The sequence below is a fragment of the Ursus arctos genome, unplaced genomic scaffold (assembly GCF_023065955.2).
Source record: "Ursus arctos isolate Adak ecotype North America unplaced genomic scaffold, UrsArc2.0 scaffold_8, whole genome shotgun sequence".
In the NCBI taxonomy this organism is placed as follows: Eukaryota; Metazoa; Chordata; class Mammalia; order Carnivora; family Ursidae; genus Ursus; species Ursus arctos.
Window position 1 is genome coordinate 66,287,753 of NW_026623100.1, and position 20,420 is coordinate 66,308,172.

At 55.7% G+C, this 20,420-nt stretch overlaps 1 protein-coding gene across 2 annotated transcripts in view; it reads left to right on the forward strand.

Annotated features, from left to right (window-relative positions):
- Positions 1-20,420, forward strand: part of DNMT3A (DNA methyltransferase 3 alpha) — a 101,913-nt gene that overhangs the window by 31,729 nt on the left and 49,764 nt on the right. For both annotated transcript variants that reach the window (XM_026520123.4, XM_057309179.1), the window contains exon 3: positions 7,040-7,144. In XM_026520123.4, the coding sequence (XP_026375908.1) occupies positions 7,040-7,144 (105 nt within the window). The remainder of the gene's footprint in view (positions 1-7,039; positions 7,145-20,420) is intronic.

Below are 20,420 nucleotides of genomic sequence, written 5' to 3' on the forward strand. Positions count from 1 at the left end.
ATTAAACGTGCGATATCCGTGCAGCGCAGTGGAAGGAGGTAGGCCCGTGCGCGTCCTGTTCCCATAACCTGCAGTCGATACAGTTGGGAGCGGGCGTCCCTGGGACCCTGGAGACCGGTGTTTGAATCTGGACTCTGCTGTGTGACTCAGCTACGTGGCCTCTGAGCTGGAAATGAGCGGTTTGCGTGGTGTGTGTTTAACACGGGGCCTGGCACGTACTCATACTCAGTTAGTCTTGGGGCTGATTTTGCATAACTAGCTAGCTTGCTGTCTACCTACCCAGCGATCTCTTCATCTACCTGCCTGCCCACCCATCCGTGCTGTAGGTCTGCAGCCCAAGGAGTGCAGGGGCATGGGGCGAGAGTGTGGAAAATATAGGTGGGGTGGGAATGGTGTGGGTTGAAAATCCACGGAGAACCTGCTCTGTGGAAGGAAGGTTATTTCTGGGTCTTTGACAACAGGCAGGCCTGAGGTCCCTCTTCCCTTCACACACTGAATAGAAGCAACACTGAGGCGAGAGACTGGGAGCCCTAAGTCTTGTTGTGAGAGGCTGTGGCTACCTTCAGAGGCTCGGGTGAGGGTCCTGCAGGCCTTCAGTGGTCAGACTGGGGATGGAGCCCCTCCCTGCCAGGAAGCGTGTCCCCCAGGACCTGGGCCAGAAATGCTGAGCTCAGCTCTGCAGAATAGAAAAGGACAAGCTGCAGTGGGTGTCCTGGGATGATGGGGAAGCGGCGGGGAGGCAATGCCCTTCCTTTCTGGCACCTGGGCCTGGCCCTGCCCTGCGGAGAGCCACAGTGCAATTAGGGAGATTACTTACAATCGTCCCACGCAACGTTTGCACAGTATGGAAGGGCATGTAAAGGAGTTTCCTTGGCTTGGCAATTAATTCACTTAATCCTCACGATTGCCCTGGAGGCATATCCTCTCATTATCCCCATTTTAGAGATGAGGAATTGAGGCATAGGGAGGTTAAGAAAGTTCGCAAAGGTCACATGGCTGTGAAGCAGTTTCATCTAGATTCTTTCCTTCTGTAAATCAAGACAAATCATGCCCGATTGTAGTGCCTCCAGAAGGGGGTCCCCAGTGGGGTGGGGATGAGATGGCGGGCTGTGCAGGGCCGGCGCGGGCTCGGGTCCGCGGAGGGGGACACTCTACTCAGGTACTTCTTTGTTTATGTGTTGTTTTTCTCTCTAAATCGAGTGTTCTGTTTGCTTATCTTTGTATCCAGTACACAGTAGGTACTGGATAGATATTTTTGAGCGTGCCCGCTGGCCTGGCCTCCTATCGGCCTTGAGGCCACTGAGGTTAACAGGGCTGGGCTGCTGTGTGTTGGGTGTGTGCCTAGTGGAGTCTCCATTCTGGAAGGGGCTGAGGCCCCAGCATGGTGTACAGGTTGTGGGTGAGGGTTGTAGCCCTGGCTGGAGGGCCTGGGAAAACCCACAAGCACCACCCTTTTCAACCATTTGGCACTTATGGAGCACCTGCTGTGTGCAGGTAACCTGGGAGCTGTGGGGGCTTGGAGGGCAGAACACGACGTGGCGGTACCCTCCAGGAGCATGGCCTTTTGGGAGGGATGGAGGCTTTCATCGATATGTATAGTACGAAGCAGACTAAGCAGTCGATGAATACTTATTGAATATGGTCGAATAATTGAAACGGGGCTGAGAGCTTTGGGAGGTTAACAGCAGGGGGCTTTGGAGGGTATGCAGAAGTATGAGCCTTTGCAACCATTCCCGGGGCCACTGTGTGGCCACTTACACTGCAGCCTCATATCCCTGCCCCCCAGCATCTTGCCCTGCTGCCCACCTGCGTCTAGGCCCAGCCTGGGCGCATGGCACCTGTCAGCCTGTGTGCACGCTGTGCTGTGCGGGGGTCCTCTGGCCATTGCTCTGCAGACCTGGGCCTCAGGCAACCCAGAATGGGGCTGGGCCTGGCGGAAAGGCCCATTGGTTTCACTGAATTGCACGATCTCAGACAGACCCCTGGAGGCCAGCCAGCCAGCTGGCCAAGGCTGTCCGTGCTTCTTGTCCCAAAGGGTCCGGGCAAGTGGCTGGCTAGATCCGGCAAGTTCATCCCCTCCACTCAAACACCAACTCGAGACATCTGCTCAACGGATGCTGTGTCAGTAGCATCCGGTGTATGTTCTGAAGGGAGCCCGTACATCTGGCTGGTTGGCTCCGGGCGGGACATAGATCTCTTAAGGGGAGGGGTCCTGTGTCCAGGCAGGAGCCTCCTGAGACAGCTGCGTGGATATGCACACTTGAATGCCAGTGTGTGCCTCTACCTCGGATTGCCTGTGTGCTCATGGTTTCCCGGTGACGCACACGGTGACACACGTCAGGAGCACAGAGCGTAGTAGGGTATAGTGGCGTGTTGCAGCAGAAAGACCCATGAGCCTGGAATCAAAAGATTTAAATGTTGGTTCTAAAGCCTTTTTTCCTGGCTTTCTGATCTCTGCAAGTTAGATAACCCCTCTGAGCTTCAGATCTCCCGCCTGTGTGTTGGAAGAAAATAATACGGGCCCTGCTTTCTGTAAAGCAGAAGAATAAAACGGAACAACGTATGTGAAAATGCTTTGTTAATTACCACGTACTGTACAACTGCGAGAGATTATTATCGTCACAGCCCAGCTCATCAGAATGAGAAGTTGTATGTGGCTTAAAATAATCCATCCAGTGAGCTGTGTTAAAATCTAGGTCAAATCATAGCCTCAGAAGTTTAGAGAGGCTGATGGTAACTACCTAATCTAACAGGCCACCAAATGTAAAGGTGCTTTGAAAGCTGTGAAGAGTTACATAAATGTAAAGTGACGTGACTGTGTTTAAGCCTAGAAAGTACATGTTGGTCATCTGGTTTCCTGATTCGAGATCATAAAGATCAGAGGAGGACTGGAGCCTCGTGCACAGTTACAGTCATGCCGGTGTGTGGATTTACATGTGTACTGCTCTGTGTGTGTGTGTGTGTGTGTGTGTGTGTGTGTGTGTGTACTCTCTCACGGAGGACCTACTATGTGGCCGTCACTCCTCAAGGGTTTTTGAGTGCCTGCCTCACACTAGGTGCCTCGGTCTAGGTGCTGGGGGTGCCGAGGTAAGACACAGTCCCTTCCCCCAAGGGGCTCATGGCCTGTCTAGGACACTAGCTGGCAGTTGCAGTGTGGGGAATGGGTGCTATGGGGGAGAGAGGACCTATGGACTCCGTCAGAGGATCAGAGGAGGGAGCCTAGGGGAAGGAAATCTGGGAAATGAGGTTGGAAAAGGAAGAGTTTGCTGGTCAACCTGAGGGGGAGGTAGTTGGGGCAGAAGGAATGGTCTGTGCCAAGGTGCTGGACAGGGGGGAGGGGGTGGAGCAGCCTGTTTTTGCACCTGGTGCAGTCTGTTGGCCATGGGTGGGAGGAAGGCAGCAGGGAGAGGAGACCAAGGCGGCCCGCCAGATTCTGGGGGCCTTCCTTCACTCGGGCTAAGGAGCTTGGCTTGATCCTGCAGGCCCCTGGGAGCCCCCTCGGCAAGGGCTTAAGCTCTGCAGAGTGACATAATCAGCTTTGCATTTTGGAAAGATCAGAGAGCCCCATGTTCCTGAGTATCTCACTGCAGCAGGACCAGCTAGATGCTGGGGTTTGTCTGTAGCAGTGAGTGATGGCTGCAAATGCAGGGCGCTGGGATTTGCATAGGGATGGGAAGGGGGGGCGGGGGGAAGAGGGAGGGATGCACTTTTGTGAATAGTTCTGGTCAGGATGTGTGGAGCAGAAGTTAGCAGTCCTGGAGGGACTGTATCATGTGTCAGCTTTGGATATATTACTACCTCATTGAATTGTCACAGCATCGTTGTAAAGAAGATGTTATCACCCCCGTTTTATAGGCGAGGAAAGCAAGACTCAGGGTAAATAGCCTGAAGTTACTAGTGAGTCAAGAGTCCAGCTCACACCACCCACACACACCGCCCTCTCCAAATCCCATCCAACTAGAATTTCAGCCCCCTCCTGCCACCTCCCACTGTAGGGATTGACTAATTCAGTCCCCTTCATGGACGGATGAGGAAACCAACCTGGGCTCATGTCTGTTCCTGCTCAATTTGTTACTGTTTTCCAGCTGCTCCAAGTCACCGTGGATCCGATTCTCCCCTTTCAGAGTATTAGTGACGCCGCCTAATTCAGTGCTGCTTACAGATTTGATAAGCATAGTTTACATGCCTTTGCTCAGCCCATCAGCAAAGATATTGAATGAACCCGGCCCCATGACAGATGTGAGAATGGACCACTTGATACGCCTCCTTGAGGGGCATGGCTCTGAGCCATCTGCTCACCCTCCTCTGTGTGTTATCCCCCCAACTCTGTGTGAACTCAGGCAAGCCTGGAGCAGGAGGTCCCACCGCCCTTCTCTTTGCCCTTATGACATCACTACATCGCAAAAGAGTGTGTGTTGGCCCCAAATAGCATGCTTTTCACAGAGCCATACTTTAGGGCCTAATGGAAAGGGCATGGGCCAGGAGTTGCATAGACCTAGGTTCAAGCTCCCACTCAGGCTCTTGGGGAGCTTTGGTTTGTTCAGGCACAAGCCAGGGGTGCCTGAGGCCTGAACGCCAGATGGGGCATATCGTACCGTGCCTGGCACCTGGCGCGGGGCACAGACTCGGCATGCGGCGGCCTGCCCTGGTGATGTCCACACTCTCAACGTGTCGGGGCCTGGTGAGGTGGCATGGCATCCGGGCAGTCCTTCCTCCCGGGGTGTATTGCGCTGCATTGAATACAACGGGGGATGTGTGTCGAGCATCTCGTGCGCGTCCGGCATAGACCGTGTCGCCACCATGCAGAATCACAGCCGTCTCCAGCTAGTGCAGGAGCTGCCTGCCAGGGGCCTCCCGGGCTTTTTCCGCGTGCTGATGGGAGCCAGGGCTTAGGGTTCCCGGAATGTCAAGTATCTTTGCTGTTAGGTCATTGCAGTGGGCTAACTGTGGTTCCTAGTGCAGAGGCTCCTAATGGCCTTTGCATCTCGGGTCAGTTCACAATAAAAGAAACTCCGCTACATCCCTCTGTCGGAAATGCAGTCTGTTAAAGAAATAGTTCATAGCCCAGAATTTCTGGGCAGTAGGAGTCTTTCCAAACCCTGCGGCCACTCAGACTGATCCTGATCCACATTGGTGGCCCCCTCTTGCCCATTGCCTTGTGCATTCCCCTCCCAGGGGCCCTGCCGGGAGGAATGGTCAGCAGCTTGGCGAGGTCTGGCCTCGTGCTTTCCAGGCCAACACAGGGGCTGCGTGGGTCTCCTGCCGCCAGGGAATATGTAAGCCCCCCTCTCGTGGGGGGGCCTGTGGAATACTCACTAAGTGCGGGGCCGGGTCTAGGCTCTGGGAACTCAGCAGTGCACAACACAGACAAGGGGACAAAACGTCAGTTCATTCCTCTTGAAAACTTGAGAAGCAGGCAGAATGGGCAGCTTCGGGCTCCCCTCTTATGGATGAGGAGAGTGAGGCTTGGAGAAGGTGATATGCTGTAACTAACTAATGGGCTAGCCTGGCCCAAACCCTCGTGGGTCTGCTCTAAGTCCTGTGCCTTTACATGACCTTACATGACCTCACACTGACTCTGTTTTGTACATGCTGAGTTACCTGGTCAGAATGACCAAGACAGTGCCCATTTTGCAGCGGTGGAGTCCGACCGAAAGCACCATCTCAGCCTGAAATTCACTACCATTGCATAGATCCAGTTGAAACCATCACCAGGATTAAGGTGCACTGGTAATACTTCCTCTCTCTGCGATCCAAGTGGTCATTTCTTCTACGGAAGTGTCTGCGGGGGTCTCAATGACAGCCCAGAACCAGAGGCCTTGCCTACCGTGGGCTATGTGCCCCAGCCCCTCCACCGTCTGGCTGTCCCCCCTGTGGACGTCCTGCCCTCACAGCTTCTCTGCTATGTTTTCCTGAAAAGAGCCTGTCAAGGGTCTCTGGTCCTCTCCACCCTGGACCCTCCCCTCCCGCCTACAGACGGGCAAACCACAAGCTATTTTGAAATCACAGAAAATGAAAGTTGAGTGGGATGTTGAGGGACATCTTGATTAAATCCACTGGGAACCTGGGCACCCTCGCTTTCTCTCCTGTGGCACCGGTGCCGCTCTGGGCTGGCACCCTCCCTGGGGGGGGGGGGGGAGACTGTGAAGTCATCTTCAGCTCCTGGCGTCCTGCAGGAGCTTGAAGAGCTGCCCGTGGTCCCTCCGCTGGGTCAGGGTCCCTTTCTCCTTCCCCGGCGTTGTATCTGTTTGTGATTAGTCATGCTGGAGCCGGCTGAGTCAGAAGCGACCCGTGGGTGGTTTGTGGCCGGGCTGCTGGAGCAGTGAGGCAGGAGGACTTTCTAGGTTTACGTCTCCGGGCTCCATGAGACAACGTAGCAGGGCCTGGCCCTGGCAGGTGCTGGGTGATGTGGGTCCCCAAACCAGACTTTGGGTCCACAACTCCATGAGTGCAGGCAGGGCATCCAGATGAACCAGGACCCTGTCCCTGAGGTGCTCCCGTGGGGTGACAGGCATCCGGGGCAAGCCCTTCTGAGCAGGTGTATTCACAGGGGCCTTGAAAGTTCTCCATCGTTGGCCACAGTCCTCATTCCAAGTGTTGCACCTGCTTCCAATCGCTAAGTTTAATATTTCTTTTTGGGGGATCTTATTCTCAAGAAAGGTGATCTGTTAAATAATATGACTCATTTGATTTTTGAACCTGTGTAAGATGTGTTTCACGGAAATAAACTCCTATCCAGAAACACACTTTTTGTCAGAGCACGTGTTGTGATTCTGTGGTTGAGAAAACACGTTCACCAGGAGGGAGCGCGGCACAGCGTCGGGCGGCAGCATCTACCCTGAAGTCCCCCGAGGTTCTGTTTACATGGGACCTGAAGGGTCGGCTCCCACTTTGCCAGGCCAGAGACGGACGAAGGTCACCCCTGCCGGGGGAACAGCCCGGTGTGACCCTGGAAGTGTGGCCGTTGTGGGGGTCGGGGGACGGGGAGGGGGCCTCTGTGAACCAGCCCCTGGTTCATAGGCTGTGTCTGTACCCACAGGAGGGAGAGGAGCAGGAGGAGGCTCGTGGCAAGGAGGAGCGGCAGGAGGCCAGCACGACCACGCGGAAGGTGGGGCGGCCTGGACGGAAGCGCAAGCACCCCCCGGTGAGTGTCACGGCGTTCCCCCAGCACGCACACACGCATGCACACGCGTGCCCGCACACACGCTCTAAACAGCAGTCATGTGTGTCCTGTAGGCACCTGGGGACATTCGGGCTGGGCCATGGGGTGCAGAGCTCACTGACATTCCCCATCCTCGGAACCCTACCACCACCCTCACAACTTTCCGGTTTCTGCCTTGAACGGGAAGTCCCTAGAGACCAGAGGACTGTGAGTTGTGGCAGAGCTGGGACTTCCTTCTGGAAGGGGCAGTAAGAGAGCCTGACAGTGACCCCAGGCTAGGCCTGTGGCTTTGGCAGAAGGACTTGCTATTCCCTGGGCAGCCTGCACAGGCCCCTTCCTCCCCATTTACACACCCACCTTGGGCCTCAGCCCCACCTGAGAACCCGGAGGAAGGGAGCCCAGGCCTGCGAGTCCGATCAAAGTGAGGAGAGATGCAGGCCAATGGGTCCCTTCAGAATAAAGAAGGAGCCCCAGACACTGTTGAAGTGTGGGCTTCAGGGCTGGCCCCAAGCCCAGGCCTGGGGTTGCCCCAGATGAACAGTGCTCCAGAGGGCACGGCCCGTGGGCTCTAGGAGCCTGCCTGCCTACGCCTCAGACTTAGAGGCAGAGCTGTAGTTATTTGCCAGCGCCGAAGACAGCTGGCTCCTTTCTTTCAGCCCCTTCCAGCTGAGAACGGGAAAGTCGAGCAAGTAGGCAAGGGGGAGCTGGGAGCTCAGATTTGTAACTCAGCCCATCAAGGAAATGTTCTCAGCAGGGCAGGATTTTCTCCTTTGGGGTGGAGAGTCAGGGTGAATGGTGGCCTTAGCTCAAGGGACAGCAGAGGGAGGGAGGGCTGCAGCAGCTGGAGGCGAGAGGGCCCCCAGAGCCAGAGGTCGGGCACCTGTGCGTACCAAAGTGCACCGCTGCTAATTCTGCTTAAAGAGTGGGAGGGGCGGGGGGCAGAAGTTAAGTCATTTAATTGGTAAGTAATTTTAAGCATTTTAATATTAAAGCAAACATGGATATTTTATGGCCTGTAATGAAAAATTCACATGCAGTTGAAAGATAAAACAGGGGACTTCAAAGGAATTTCCAGCTTGCAGCAGACTCCAGGCTGTACTCCCAGATTCCCAGGGTGCCCCTCTCCTCTCCTCCTTGTGGGAGAAGGTGGAGGGCCCCAGTGCAGGCTGGAGTGGGAGGGGGAACTGGGCTGAGTCAGAGCCCACCGGTAATTCCCCATCTGCCCATGTGACCGTGATCTGCGTGTGACCGTGATCTGCGGGCAGGAACTCCACACCCTGCCCGCCGCCCCCCATCCAGGTGCCTTGGAGACAAGTCACCACCTATAGCAAATAAAGACCTGGCAACCCTTCGGGTCATCCTCGTGAGTCCCTAGGACCAGAGGGAGGGCACATGAGTGGGAGGTGGCTTGAGACCCTGGGGACAGAAAGTGCAAGGAGGTCAGGGGCAGGTGTGTGCAAATGCATCCAGAGAGGGACCAGTGAGAGGGAGGAGGGGCAGGGCCAAGTGGGGGAAGGGTCCGTGGGTCCTACGTCCTCCCCACCCCCAGCCCTGGGACAGGGGCTTAGTGTAGAAGGAAAAGCACCGTCTTCAGAATACAACAGACCTGGGTTTAAATCCTGGCTCCTCCACTCACCACCCATGTGATCTTGAAGAAGTCACTGTCTGAACCTTGGCTTCCCCTCTGAAAAACAGAGATGGTAAGGATGCGTTCCTCCTAGATGCCTGGGGGAATTAAATGTGTGCAGGCACCAGGGAGCCAGCGCTTAGCGAAGGTCTGTCCTGCGCTTGCCCAGCCAAACCTTTCCGCTTTCGGAGGCCGCAGCAACCTCAGTTTGATAGAAGAAATAGCACTAGATTTACTGCTTCCCAGCTGTGTGACCTTGAGCAAGTTACTGAGCTTCTCTGACCTTCTGCTTCTTCACTGGGAAAATATGGCTACCAGTAATACCTGTCCCTGTCCACCTCCAGGGGTGCTTTGCAAACAGCAGAGTGGATGCAAATGTGCAGGGCGGGCAGTGTAATAAACTTGCTCCTCTGCAGGGGGGCCCAGGAGCTGGTGGGGCCAGGGTCTACCAGACCTTTCAGGTGGGAGCCCAGCCTTGGCCCCGCAGCAGCCCTGGTGGGAGGCCCTGTACATCCTGTGCTGGTCACAGTCTGCGTTGGTCCGGCCCAGGCCCTGGCTGACACCTGCCGCCCCCTGGACTCTTGAGGAGGCCCCAGGATGGGAGAGACAGCATGGGGGAGGCAATGCCAATGGGGGAGGCAGCTGTTGGGAAAGGAACCCCTTGCACTCTGGGGGAACAGAGAAAGACTGACCCCAGAGAAAAGAGCTCACAGGCCTTCCCAGGCAGCAGGCCCCTGGGCCCCGAAGGGAGCCCACGTGGGGGAAGTTGTTGCTGCCGCTAGAGGTTGGCTCCACGTCCCCTGGCTCCTGGCTCCTACGCCGTCTGGCTTGCTTGGGGAGCAGGTGCTTGCCCTGGCCTCCTCCCCTCCCCAGCAGAGCAGCGTAGCTGGAGGGCTTCTTGGGGACCTGGTGCAGCTGTGGCCCTGGGAACAGATTGACCAGGGAGCTTTAAAGCAGCTGAGTGTGTGTCGTCCAGCTAAGCCTGGAGAGAGGAGGGAGCTTGGCTCAGATCCCGACAGGTGGCACGGGGCGGGAAGTGCTGGGAAGCGGAGAGTAAGAGCCGGCTGTGGCCTGGGGTCTTGATTGGGCGTATCCTGTGCTGGACAGGGAGGGGTGAGGCACAGCCCGTAGTCTTCTCACCCTCCCCTGGCCCCAAGGCTAAGGAATCATTGTCTCTCTCCTCGTTTTGTCCCCAAGGCCCGTCTGTCCCTGGCTATCTCCCACTCATTCCTGCTCTGGCCTCAGCCTCCTGGCCGCACCCCCACCCATACCGGACCCCCGCTGCCCCCAGGATACTTTATAACCCCTCAGCGACGGACACTTGACACCCACTGAGCCCCTACCAGGCTGAGGAGGCCACACTGATAAATAAGACTTACCTTTCATGCTGGCGTGCTGGAGAGGAGGGCCACATTCAGTTATGCTAAATACTGTCCACGGTACGTTTCTGTTCAAGAATCTCCAGCGACCCCCTTTTTTTCTTTTTTAAGATTTTACTTATTTGAGAGAGCATGAGCAGAGGGGAGGGGCAGAGGGAGAAGCCGACTCCCCACTGAGCAGGGAGGCCAACACGGGGCTCCATCCCAGGACCCTGAGATCATGACCTGAGCTGAAGGCAGATGCCTAACTGACTGAGCCACCCAGGCGCCCCCAGTGACCCTATTTCTTATGGAACAAGGTCTGGAATACTCCCAGTGGCTCCTCACCACATGATCTCTCCTGCCCCTGCTCTGGGGCTCCATATCCATGGCTTTTGTCATAGAAACCTCAACTTCTCGCTATCCCCGGAACACACCAGGCATGTTTCTCGTGTGCTGGTCGGCGGTCTGCCCTTCCCTCTCCCTGCCCCACCGTGCCAGACCATCGGAGCCCGTCCTGCAAGTGAAGCCTACCTCAGCCACTGTGACCCTCTCTCCTGAGCTGCTGTAAAATAAATCAAAATGAACACTAAGGAATGAAAGAGAAACTACTGAGCCCACCAACCGTGTGCTTCTATGGCACCGGTCTTTGAACTGCTACAGGTCTTTATAGGACGGGAGATGAAGTAATTTGAAACTTTTAGTCAATTTGATACTGTCGCCACATCCACGTGCATGATTCTGAATTTTACCAAAGTATCATTTCTTTTCTTTTTTTTTTTTAAAGATTTTATTTATTTATTTGACAGAGAGAGAGAGACAACGAGAGAGGGAACACCAGCAGGGGGAGTGGGAGAGGGAGAAGCAGGCTTCCCGCTAAGCAGAGAGCCCGATGCGGGGCTCGATCCCAGGACCCCGGGATCATGCCCTGAGCTGAAGGCAGATGCTTAATGACTGAGCCACCCAGGCACCCCCAAAGTATCATTTCTTGATGGGTTGAGAACTAAGAAAACTACAGCAAAAACCTGGTCTTTCACCCCAGATAGTTGGAAAAGCACATGGAGAGAGCTTGTCCCTTCCACTAGATTTGACGTTTACTGCCTCCCCACTTTGCACTGTCTACCCACCTCACTGAGGCCAGAGACCATGAATAAAGCCTCGGAGTAGTGTAGCACTTTATTGCCTACGGAGGCTTGCGGCAAGGATGACCTCCCTGTGGGAGGTAGGTGGGGCCTCTGTCGTTACCAGTCCCACATTCAGATGAAGAGACCGAGGTTCAGAGAGGATACGTGGGACCTGGAGTCCCCATGTCCCGCCCTGCAGAGCCCACAGTGCTCATTCCTCCTCACCACTCCAGTCACGTGCTCTGGAAGCCTGGGTGTCCAAAATCCCCTTTAAGTTAACATGTGAATGCAGGGCTGTGGGAAAGCAGTGTAGACCCGGTCCAAAGAGCATACAGAGAAATAGAACTCACATATATAATATGAGGAGGGTGATTGACCTAAGTACCGGGGAGCCTGTGCGTAGGCGGGGAAGGCTGCGGTGGTCTGAGGAGTGAGAGTTGGGCCCCTTCAAACCAGGCAGTGGCGTGGGTCTGCAGCGCTGGCCTCAGAGCCAGGATGCTTGAGCGGAGCAGGCAACAGGAAACAGGAAGCCAGTGCAGGGCTGGGCGGGGCCTAGGAAGGGAGCTGGCACCTGGGCTCGGGGCCTGTGGGCTGGCTGGTGCCCATGATGGGAAGGAGGGACAGCAGTGTGCAGGGCTGATTTCTGCCGGCCGGAGAGTGTGAGCCTGTGTGTGGGTGTGAGTGTCAGGGTGGGAGGAAGAGGCATCTTCCTGTTCACCAACTCCTGAGGACGTAACAAGTGAGGGCGTCCGAAGCTGGGTCCTGCCTGGTCACAAGCCCAGGCGGCCTTGCCGCCACCTTTGTCTTTCATGCTGGTTACAACTGGGGCATCAGGAGGGACAGTTTCTGCCCTTGCCCACCAGACCCTGGAGGGGTGACCAGCCCTTTGGGGCTCCATACCCTGTTTACTAGCTATATGTATTTATTCATTGAAGATTTATACCCACCAACTTCCTCCAGGGTTATTTTTGCTCAGTGGGAGCATTCTGAGGTCACCTCTTGCTAAGAATAACCCAGAAAGGGAGGGGGAGGGGGAGCAGGAGGGGGCTGGGAGCAGGGGCTGAGCTCAGCCAGGCCAGCCCAAAGCCAGCATTACTCACTCCACGTTGGAGGCTAAGCCTCTGTCACAATGCCCGAATGAGTTCAAGAGGGCAAAGCTGCCCCTCTTTGGAGCAGAAGACTTGGGGTATAAACTGGGAAGTTAGGGGCCGTTCAGCTGCAGCTTAAGCCAGCTGGGGACAGTTTAACTCAGCTGGGAGTTTGCAGCGTGGGCTTATTTGCCAGCCTGATAGGACCTCTTGATTTGTCTCCAAGTTAAGACGGAGCTCAAATCCCCTTTTTGTGTCCAGGTCAGAATGATTCCTTCACCAATCCCTGGAACCTCGATTTAGTGACTTTATGCCCCCTGGTTTTTATGCACAAAACTTCCAGAAAGAGTATCTCCCAGTCCTAGCTGCCAGCCCCTCAGAGGGCTCCCCTGCCTGTGAGCCTGCGTGGACACTGCTGGGGCCCCTCTGCTCATGTGTTTGAAGGTGTGAGGAAAACAGGTCTGTCACACATCTTACGGGGTGAGAGACCTCTCTTGTAACTGTGTCCACAGATTCATATGCCCATTCCTGCACCTGATTGGTCAAAGCAGCACTCACCCATGGCGTCCAGGACCGAGAGGCTGGCTGCTGGTCTGGTCTCCAGGTGCCAGAGACATGTTGTGGGGGGAGGGGATCTGGGGAGGGAGGTCGTGTTTTGAAGTCCAGGGCAAAGCGGGAGACTTTCCTACCTGGGACCTTCCTGAACCAAGGTTTGGAGGGAGGAATGTGCAGGGGGGCGGGGGGGCCGGGTCTGCGTGCTGACTGGTGTGGCTGAGCGCCTGAGGGTTTCTTGTGTGAACATGTTAGACCCTTGTTGGAGAGGTCATTTGCAGGTGGCCTAGGGGGTTTACACTTTATCATCTCAGAAATATGTTTACCTGGAAGGTTTCTGAGGGGGTGGGGGAGTAATGTTTTGGGAAGCTGGGCCTGGCATCCGTGAGCATGGTGGGTCGAGCACGAGAGGATGTGGGGAGATGGGGGGATGGGACGGTGCCAGAGCCTGCTGGGGGGAGGCAGTAGGGGACAGATTCGGCAGGGCCTGCACTGCTGGCTGCCGCAGACCAGGGAGAGCAAGGGGAGAAAGGAGATGCTTCAGGCCTCAGGGATGGCGTCAGTGTTACTGTCAGAGATGGAGACTTCTGGAAGAGAGCAGATTTGGCAGGGGCTCTTGCGGAGGCCACTGTAGATAGCCAGTCTTCGTAGGGGAGCTGCTCAGTGAAATCCCAGCATCTCCATTTTGTTTTTCCAAAAATCCCCATTGCTTTTCATCCCTCCCTGGTCCCTTCCTTGGAGTCACACATTCCAGGGCCACCTCCAGGGAAAGTCACGCGCTCCCCCCGGGTCTGGCCTCTCTGGGCTTCCTGGGAGCCTGTGGCCTTCCCTGGAGCCCGAGCTGCTCCTGCACCACTCTGTGCGGCTGGGACTCGCTGGCAGGTGCGTCTGGACAGAGCTGTTGACGCTGCTTTTCTTTCATCATCCTCGCCTAGAGAATTGGGTGCTTTTCGGTCCTGCCACCTCGAGAAAGATATAACCGAACTGGAAAAGCTCCAGAGCCCGGCAGCTAGCTTGATCAAGGGGAAGGCAGTGCTGCCAAGTGAGGACAGACGAAAGAGATTACAGCTCTCCAGTCCGGAGAGACAGAGGCTAGCGGGGATATGATTAAAGCTATGAAATCACGTTGTGGGGTGGGGCAGGGGGAGTGCACCCCAGTGTGGGCGTGGCGGGGTGGGGAGATACCCATTTGAAGCTTTAGAAAGGTACGTGAAGCATAGAAAAGAAAGCCCCATTTCCCAAGGTGGGTTTCCTACTTACCAAACCCCAGGCATGGATGGTAGAGGTTGGAAATAGAAATCACTTCAAAAGAGATTCACTTAAATATGTGGATCTTCTATACATAATGGCTTGTCAGAGGGAGCCTCCAGCTCATCCTGAAATCCTTTGAGGTTGACTTCAAAGAGCACAGCCAGGCCCTCTTCCAGGTGGACAGGTGTCCCAGCTGGAAGCGGAAACCCCAGTGGCTTGGCCACCACCAGGCATGCTCGTTCTTGCATCCACCTGCCATGGCCAGCAGAGGCACGGACTGCATGACCTCTGATGCTCTGCTGGGCCCTGAAGTTCTCTCCTAAAATCGGTGTCTGTCTGTCTCTCTCGGGCACATGCACATATGGTAGAGGGATCTCTGGGAGGAGGAAGGGAAGGCAGCTCCCCGCCCAAGTGGCGAGGGAAATGGTGAGACCCGGAGGGCATGCCCAGGCTTTCCAAAGTTGGCCCTCTTTGGTTTCTGGTCCTACTGTCCCTTCATCCCCCTGGTGGCCCTTTTAGCTGCTCCACCAGGGAAATGGAAATCGGAGGTCCTAGTTCCAAAGTCTTGCAGCCCGACTCCACTCACTCCAGGAAGGCTGAGCAGGGAGGCTTTGAGGACCTCTCTTGGGAGCTGGCACGGGGTGGACCTCTCCCTCTCTCCCTGCCTCAAGGCCACTTCCGGCCAGTCAGAAGCCGGGCTGCCAGCAGAAGGGGCTGCAGGAAGACCTGGAGCAGAGGGGAGGGGGGAGCGTGGGCCCAGCGCCAGTGCTTGTGGGACAGGCTGCCCTGCTGTTTCCTGAAGCTAGAGTCAACCTGGGAAAATCCAGGGCTTGGTCAGGGGCTGATGGGCTTGCAGTTCCGAGGAGAGGGGGACCGTTTATGTGTTTTTGTTGACATGGCTTTGCCGCATCCTTGCACATCTCCCGGGCTGTGTCTCCGGGAGGTGGCGCACCCCTGTGTGTCTGTGTGTGTGACTGTGTGTCTCTAATCAAGAGGCCAAGGCTGGCCGGATGCCAGGGTTCCCGGCTGGCACGGAGCTGAGTGCTGCCAAGGGCCTTAAAGGCACAATGGCGGTAACATGGGGTGGGAGGGGCCGCCCCACATCTGCCAGCCTCTGGGCCTCCCTCCCCAGTGCTGTGCTGGGATGCGGCAGAGAAGCCCCTTCCAGCCACAGCCCCTGGCCTCCAGCACCGCAGGGAAGAGCAAGGCAGGTGCCCAGAGCCAGCCCTGGACCCTGGCTCGGACCTCCAGGGGCTTCCAGTAAGAGAAGCTGGGCCCTGGGCCTGCCCCCTCCACACCTGGGCCCAGGTGAGCCTGCATGCAGCTGGTCCCAGACAGCTGGTCCCTGTACCCCGGCCGCCCCCAGCGAACGGGCTCCTCTGACCACAGATGTCTGGGCCTTGTCTCTTTTGTATCGTTTCCCTCATCTCTTATTTGTTAGGTTTTAATTTTTTGTGTGTAAATATTATTATTATAATAAAGGGCCTCTCAAAAATCACTTCCTTATTTGGAGCCTCAGCACTCTGCCCGACTTTGGGAGACCAGGCCTCACCTGGAGAGGGCGGGGAGGGCGTTCTGGGGTCTGGTCCAGACTTCTAGCAGAGAGGGAGGAGGGCCGGGGCTGGGGCCTGGACAGGTTCACTGCTGAGGGTTGCTTCTCGCTTTGCCTCCGGCTTTTCCCTGCAGTGGCTGCTGCCAGGGAAACAGCCGGCGGCCTTTCCCTGGCCCTGCTTAGGCACATCAAAGCCTCCTTTTCCTCCTTGGAACCCTTGGGATTTGAGGTTGGGTTTTTCCAGAGACTCAACCCAAAGGGGGAGCCAGCTTTCAAATGCCTCTCTTGTACCTGGGTCATTCTGGAAGCTTTACCACTTAGAAGGTGTGTGACTTGAGGCAAGCCTTGGACCTCTTTCCTCGGAAAAGTGAGCGTGTAACACTACGCATCGGGACAGTCGTGATAACGACATTAATCGATTGTGTACCCGTATTTACGTCAGCCACTGTGCTGCGTGCTGGGGAGCTGGATGTGGAGTGGTTGGAAGGGAGACAAAAAATAAGTAAGGCAGAGCTCACAAGTCTAGGAGGGAGACACGCAGTGAATAATGAGGTGCAGGAGAGGAGCGCTATAATGAGATAGGGTGTGGAAAGCTCTGTAAACACACGGTGCCTGTGGTGGGCCAGGGGTTCGGTGACCATGCAGCGGACTTTACCCCCACTCCTTCGCTGCCCGGCTGGGGGGCTGGGGGGGGTGAGGGCTGTGGCCTGGGGGCGGAGCCCAGCACAAATGCCTCCCGGGGGTGAGTATGTGTGTAAGAGACAGACAGGCAGACTTTCAGACGTTCCTGCGAAGACAGAAAGCCGAGTAGTGGTGACCGGGACCGGAGGCTGTGGGGGAGGGGGGTGTGTGGGGAGTTAATATTTAGTGGGGACACAGTTTCAGTCCGAGGTGACGAAAAAGTTCTGAAGATGGATGGTGGTGACGGTTGTACAATATGGATATACTTAATGCCACTCAGTTGTACACTCGGAAATGGTTAAAATGGTAAATATTATGTCATATATATTTGACCACAATATTTTTTTAAGGTTATTTATTTATTTATTTATTTTAAAAAGGCTCTTAGAGAAAGGCAGTCTCTGGTCAGTGCGCTGACCTTCAGCCCTGTTGACCTCTTGGGCCGAATAATTCTTCCGTTGTGGCTGCCGCCCTGTTCTAGTGCAGAGTTCAGCAGCATGCCTGACCCCTACCCACTGGAAGCCAGCAGCCTCCCACCCCAGTGTGACCACCACAAGTGTCTCAGACACACAACCAAAGCAAAAGTGCCTCCAGTGGAGGACTACTGCCTTCCCCAGGTTGGAAGAAGCCGCGCGCAGGGGAGGCCCGAGGTGGGGGCAGTGGGCAACAGGGAAGCAGGAGGCAGCTGTCCTGGGATGGAGGGGTCTTGCCTGCATAGAAGGCAGAGGTCAACAAATTCTGAGGGACCCCAGGGGGTGGTGGGAAGAGTCTCAAGATCCAGAATGGCCAACCGGACATGGGTAGGTACACAGAGGGCAATAGGATCAGGCTTTACCCAAAATTTGTTGCCCCACCCCCAGGGAAGAGAGGGGCACTCATGGCCATCATTCCCATTCTGCCACCTCTGCTACCCCCCCCCCCCCCCCCCGCCTCACAGGTGAGAAGCAGAAGAAGTTGAAATTGTCACCTTCAGCTGCTGGTGGTGGCTTCTAGAAGGACCAGGGGCTTCTGCTGCTCCCCCTCCCCCCACGGGGAAAAATGAGTATCTCAGGGTATGCTGTCTCCTTTCAAGGCAACTGTAAAATAAAAGCAAGCAAAAATAGAATTTTAAACAGTTAACTTCTGACGTGCAACTAAGTTGAAACTCCCTGTACGCACACGAGCAAGATGTTCTGAGTCTTAAGCGAGGCTGAAATTCAGGAATCAGTTCTGGATACCGAGTGCCCACCGGGCGCCCTGCTCCTGTTCCTGCTGAGTCTAGCCTGGGAAAGCAAAGTCCCTGCCTCCAGGAGTGGACAGGCCCAGGGTGACGGGGGCCAGGAGGTGGCTGAGAGGAAGGGGTGAGGTGGGGGCAGAAGGGCGCAGGTCCAGCTCTCCTAATGGCTTCCAGGTGTGGAGTAGGCTGTTCTCATCAGAGATGCCCTCTTCCGGGCGAACCCAGCCCCTCTGAGAGATCTGGACAGGTGCTTCAGTCCGTTTGCCTGTGGACCTCCTTCCTTCCTCTCAGTGGTTTCTTACAGGTGGATCCAACCTGCTCAGTTGCCTGGGCCCCAGAGAGGGAGCCAGTGAGGGTCAGCTGCTGGCTGGGGCGGGCCGAAGGGGGTGTGTGTGTCTTTTCTTTCTTTATTTTATTTTTTTTAAGATTTCATTTTTAAGTAATCTCTGTACCCAGTGTGGGGCTCAAACTTACAACCCGGAGATCAAGAGTCACACGCTCCACCAGCTGAGCCAGCCGGACGCCCCAGGGCGGGAGGGCTCGTGAGGGCTGAGTTGGGTCAAGGGCTGGCCTGGGCGGGAGTCAGCAGCTTCCCGGATCCCAGAACCTTGGTTAACACAGGGTCATCTAGAATCAGAGAGGGTGGCTCAGTTGGGAGGAGAGGAGGTGAGGACGGAGGGGATGGGGGGTGGATTTCAGCAGGCTGAGCTCACCCTGGGCGGGAGCTGTGCAGAACACTTCCCTTCCCCTCCCTCGCCCACCCCTGGAAGGCAGGTGGGCCTCAAGCTGCTGCAGACTGGGGTCCTCCAGGGCAGGCCTGGGAGGGATGCTTGATCAGCGTGAGTGTCAGAGCAGGTACTCCTGGCTCTCTCTGCTATGGAGCTGGCAATCAACAGGAAGTGAGTCCCAGAGTGAGAGGAGGCCATGTGGTCCCCAGGCAGGAAGTTAGTGACAGCAGAGTTATCTCAAGCAGCTTAGTGGGGCTGGGAGCCTGCCCCAACTTCAGGTGTCTGTGGGGCAGGTGGTCAGAAGGAAAAAGGACACGGCCATGGGAAGAGCTTGGCTCTGACCTGAATTTCCCAGCCTGAGTTGGCCAGGGGCCCCCCCAGCCCACCTCCCTGAAAGTGCCACATGTAGATCGCTGGGATACCCAACACAGCTGGACACTAGGGTGGCTGTGGGGGCCTGACCATGCCCCACTCTGCTCGTGCTGTCTAGAGGTGAGAGGATTTCTACCAGGGAGGGGCATTCTAGGCCAAGGAACTCTGTTGGCTTGAGCTGGGAGGTGGGAAAGGCCATCTCAGTACTGGACAGAGCGTGTCCCAACACTCAGGGATGGAGGCTAAGGAGAAAGGGCCTGCTTGCTCACTCGCATTCCTGTGTCTGACCTCCTGGGTCTGCTGGCTTCAGCCCTCTGTGCCCAGGGCTAGGCTAGCAGAGGACTTCTTGCCTCTTCCAGAAGCCTTCTCATTCTCTTGCTCCCTACCCCCACCTGCCAAGGACTGCACACCTTTGCAGCTTTCCCTGGGAGCTTCCCTTCTTGGAAGCAGAACTGCCCCGAGCTACCTCACTGGGCCAGGAAACAGCCTGGCAAGTCCCTCTGATCGCCCTTAGGCTGCTCTGTGTGCTTGGAGCCGTGTCCAGGGAAGACTCTAGTTTTTATTTTTGCTTTTTTTTGTTTTTTTTTTGTTTTTTTTGTCCCCCATGTCCTTGTCCCTATTTGCCACCCTGTGGTTCCTCAACAGACAGCAGTGGGCTCAGAGTTGGGGATATAGACCTTAGAGCAGAAGCAGCCTTGCAGATTGCTGGGCTGTGTGGGGAGGGAGCCCAGCGCTCTCTCGGGCTGTCAGGGTACGCTGAGGGGTACAACTCTTTGGAGGGAATTTGGCCTGTCGACTCACACTTAGGCAGGCCCTCCTCCAGCCAGCCCACCTCTGGGATTCGGATCACAGACATACGCAGGTGCACAGAACTGTAAGTTGAAGGGGTTCATTGCAGCAGAAAGCAAATCGGCCCAAAGTTCTATTAGGGGACTGCCTGAATAAATTACGGGGCATCCATTCAATAGCATGTTGAGCAGCTGTGAAATAGGAGACAGATCCATATGCACGGGTATGGAGAGATGCCCACTGTGCTTGTTAAGTGAAAAAGCAAGTTATAGAACACTGAGTAGTGAGACGCCCTATTAGAAAAAAAAATTCTGGATCTGGCTGTGTGTGTGAATCCTTGTGTGTAAACATGTAACTCACACGTGATTGTAGACGCATAGAAACAAAGTCTAGAAAGGATCCTAACCAAACTGTGAATAAGGGTTTACCTGTGATTTTGGAGGTAGGGGATTGAAAAAGGAGCTTTAACCCTTTACCACGACTCATTTTTGTGTCATTTGAATTTTTATATGTGTCTGGCTTTTATAAACAGAAAAAAAAAAAAAAGACTTAGATGGAAAAAACCTCAGGGGACTAGCCTAGGCGTCTCACCTTACAGCTGGAGCCGCCGAGGCGCCCTCCTGAGCAGCGCCCTCGCTGAGGCGGCAGGCCGGCCATGTTTGCCCTTCCCGAAGGCCTGCCGCCGATGGAGCTGGGCGGGAGTGCTGAGGGCAGCCTCGTGGCCATGGGTGTGAGCGCAGGGGGTGCTGGCCTCTTCTGCCCCAAGAGGGCACCTCTGTTCCTTCTGAGGTACCCTAGCCTACTTGCCCCCCTCAGGGCCAAGGACAGAGTGCTCACCGTGCTCTCATGCCCTCACTCTGTCCTGACAACCCGTGTGACCTTGAGCAAGTCACGGAAGTCTCTGAGAGCCTCCTCGGGGA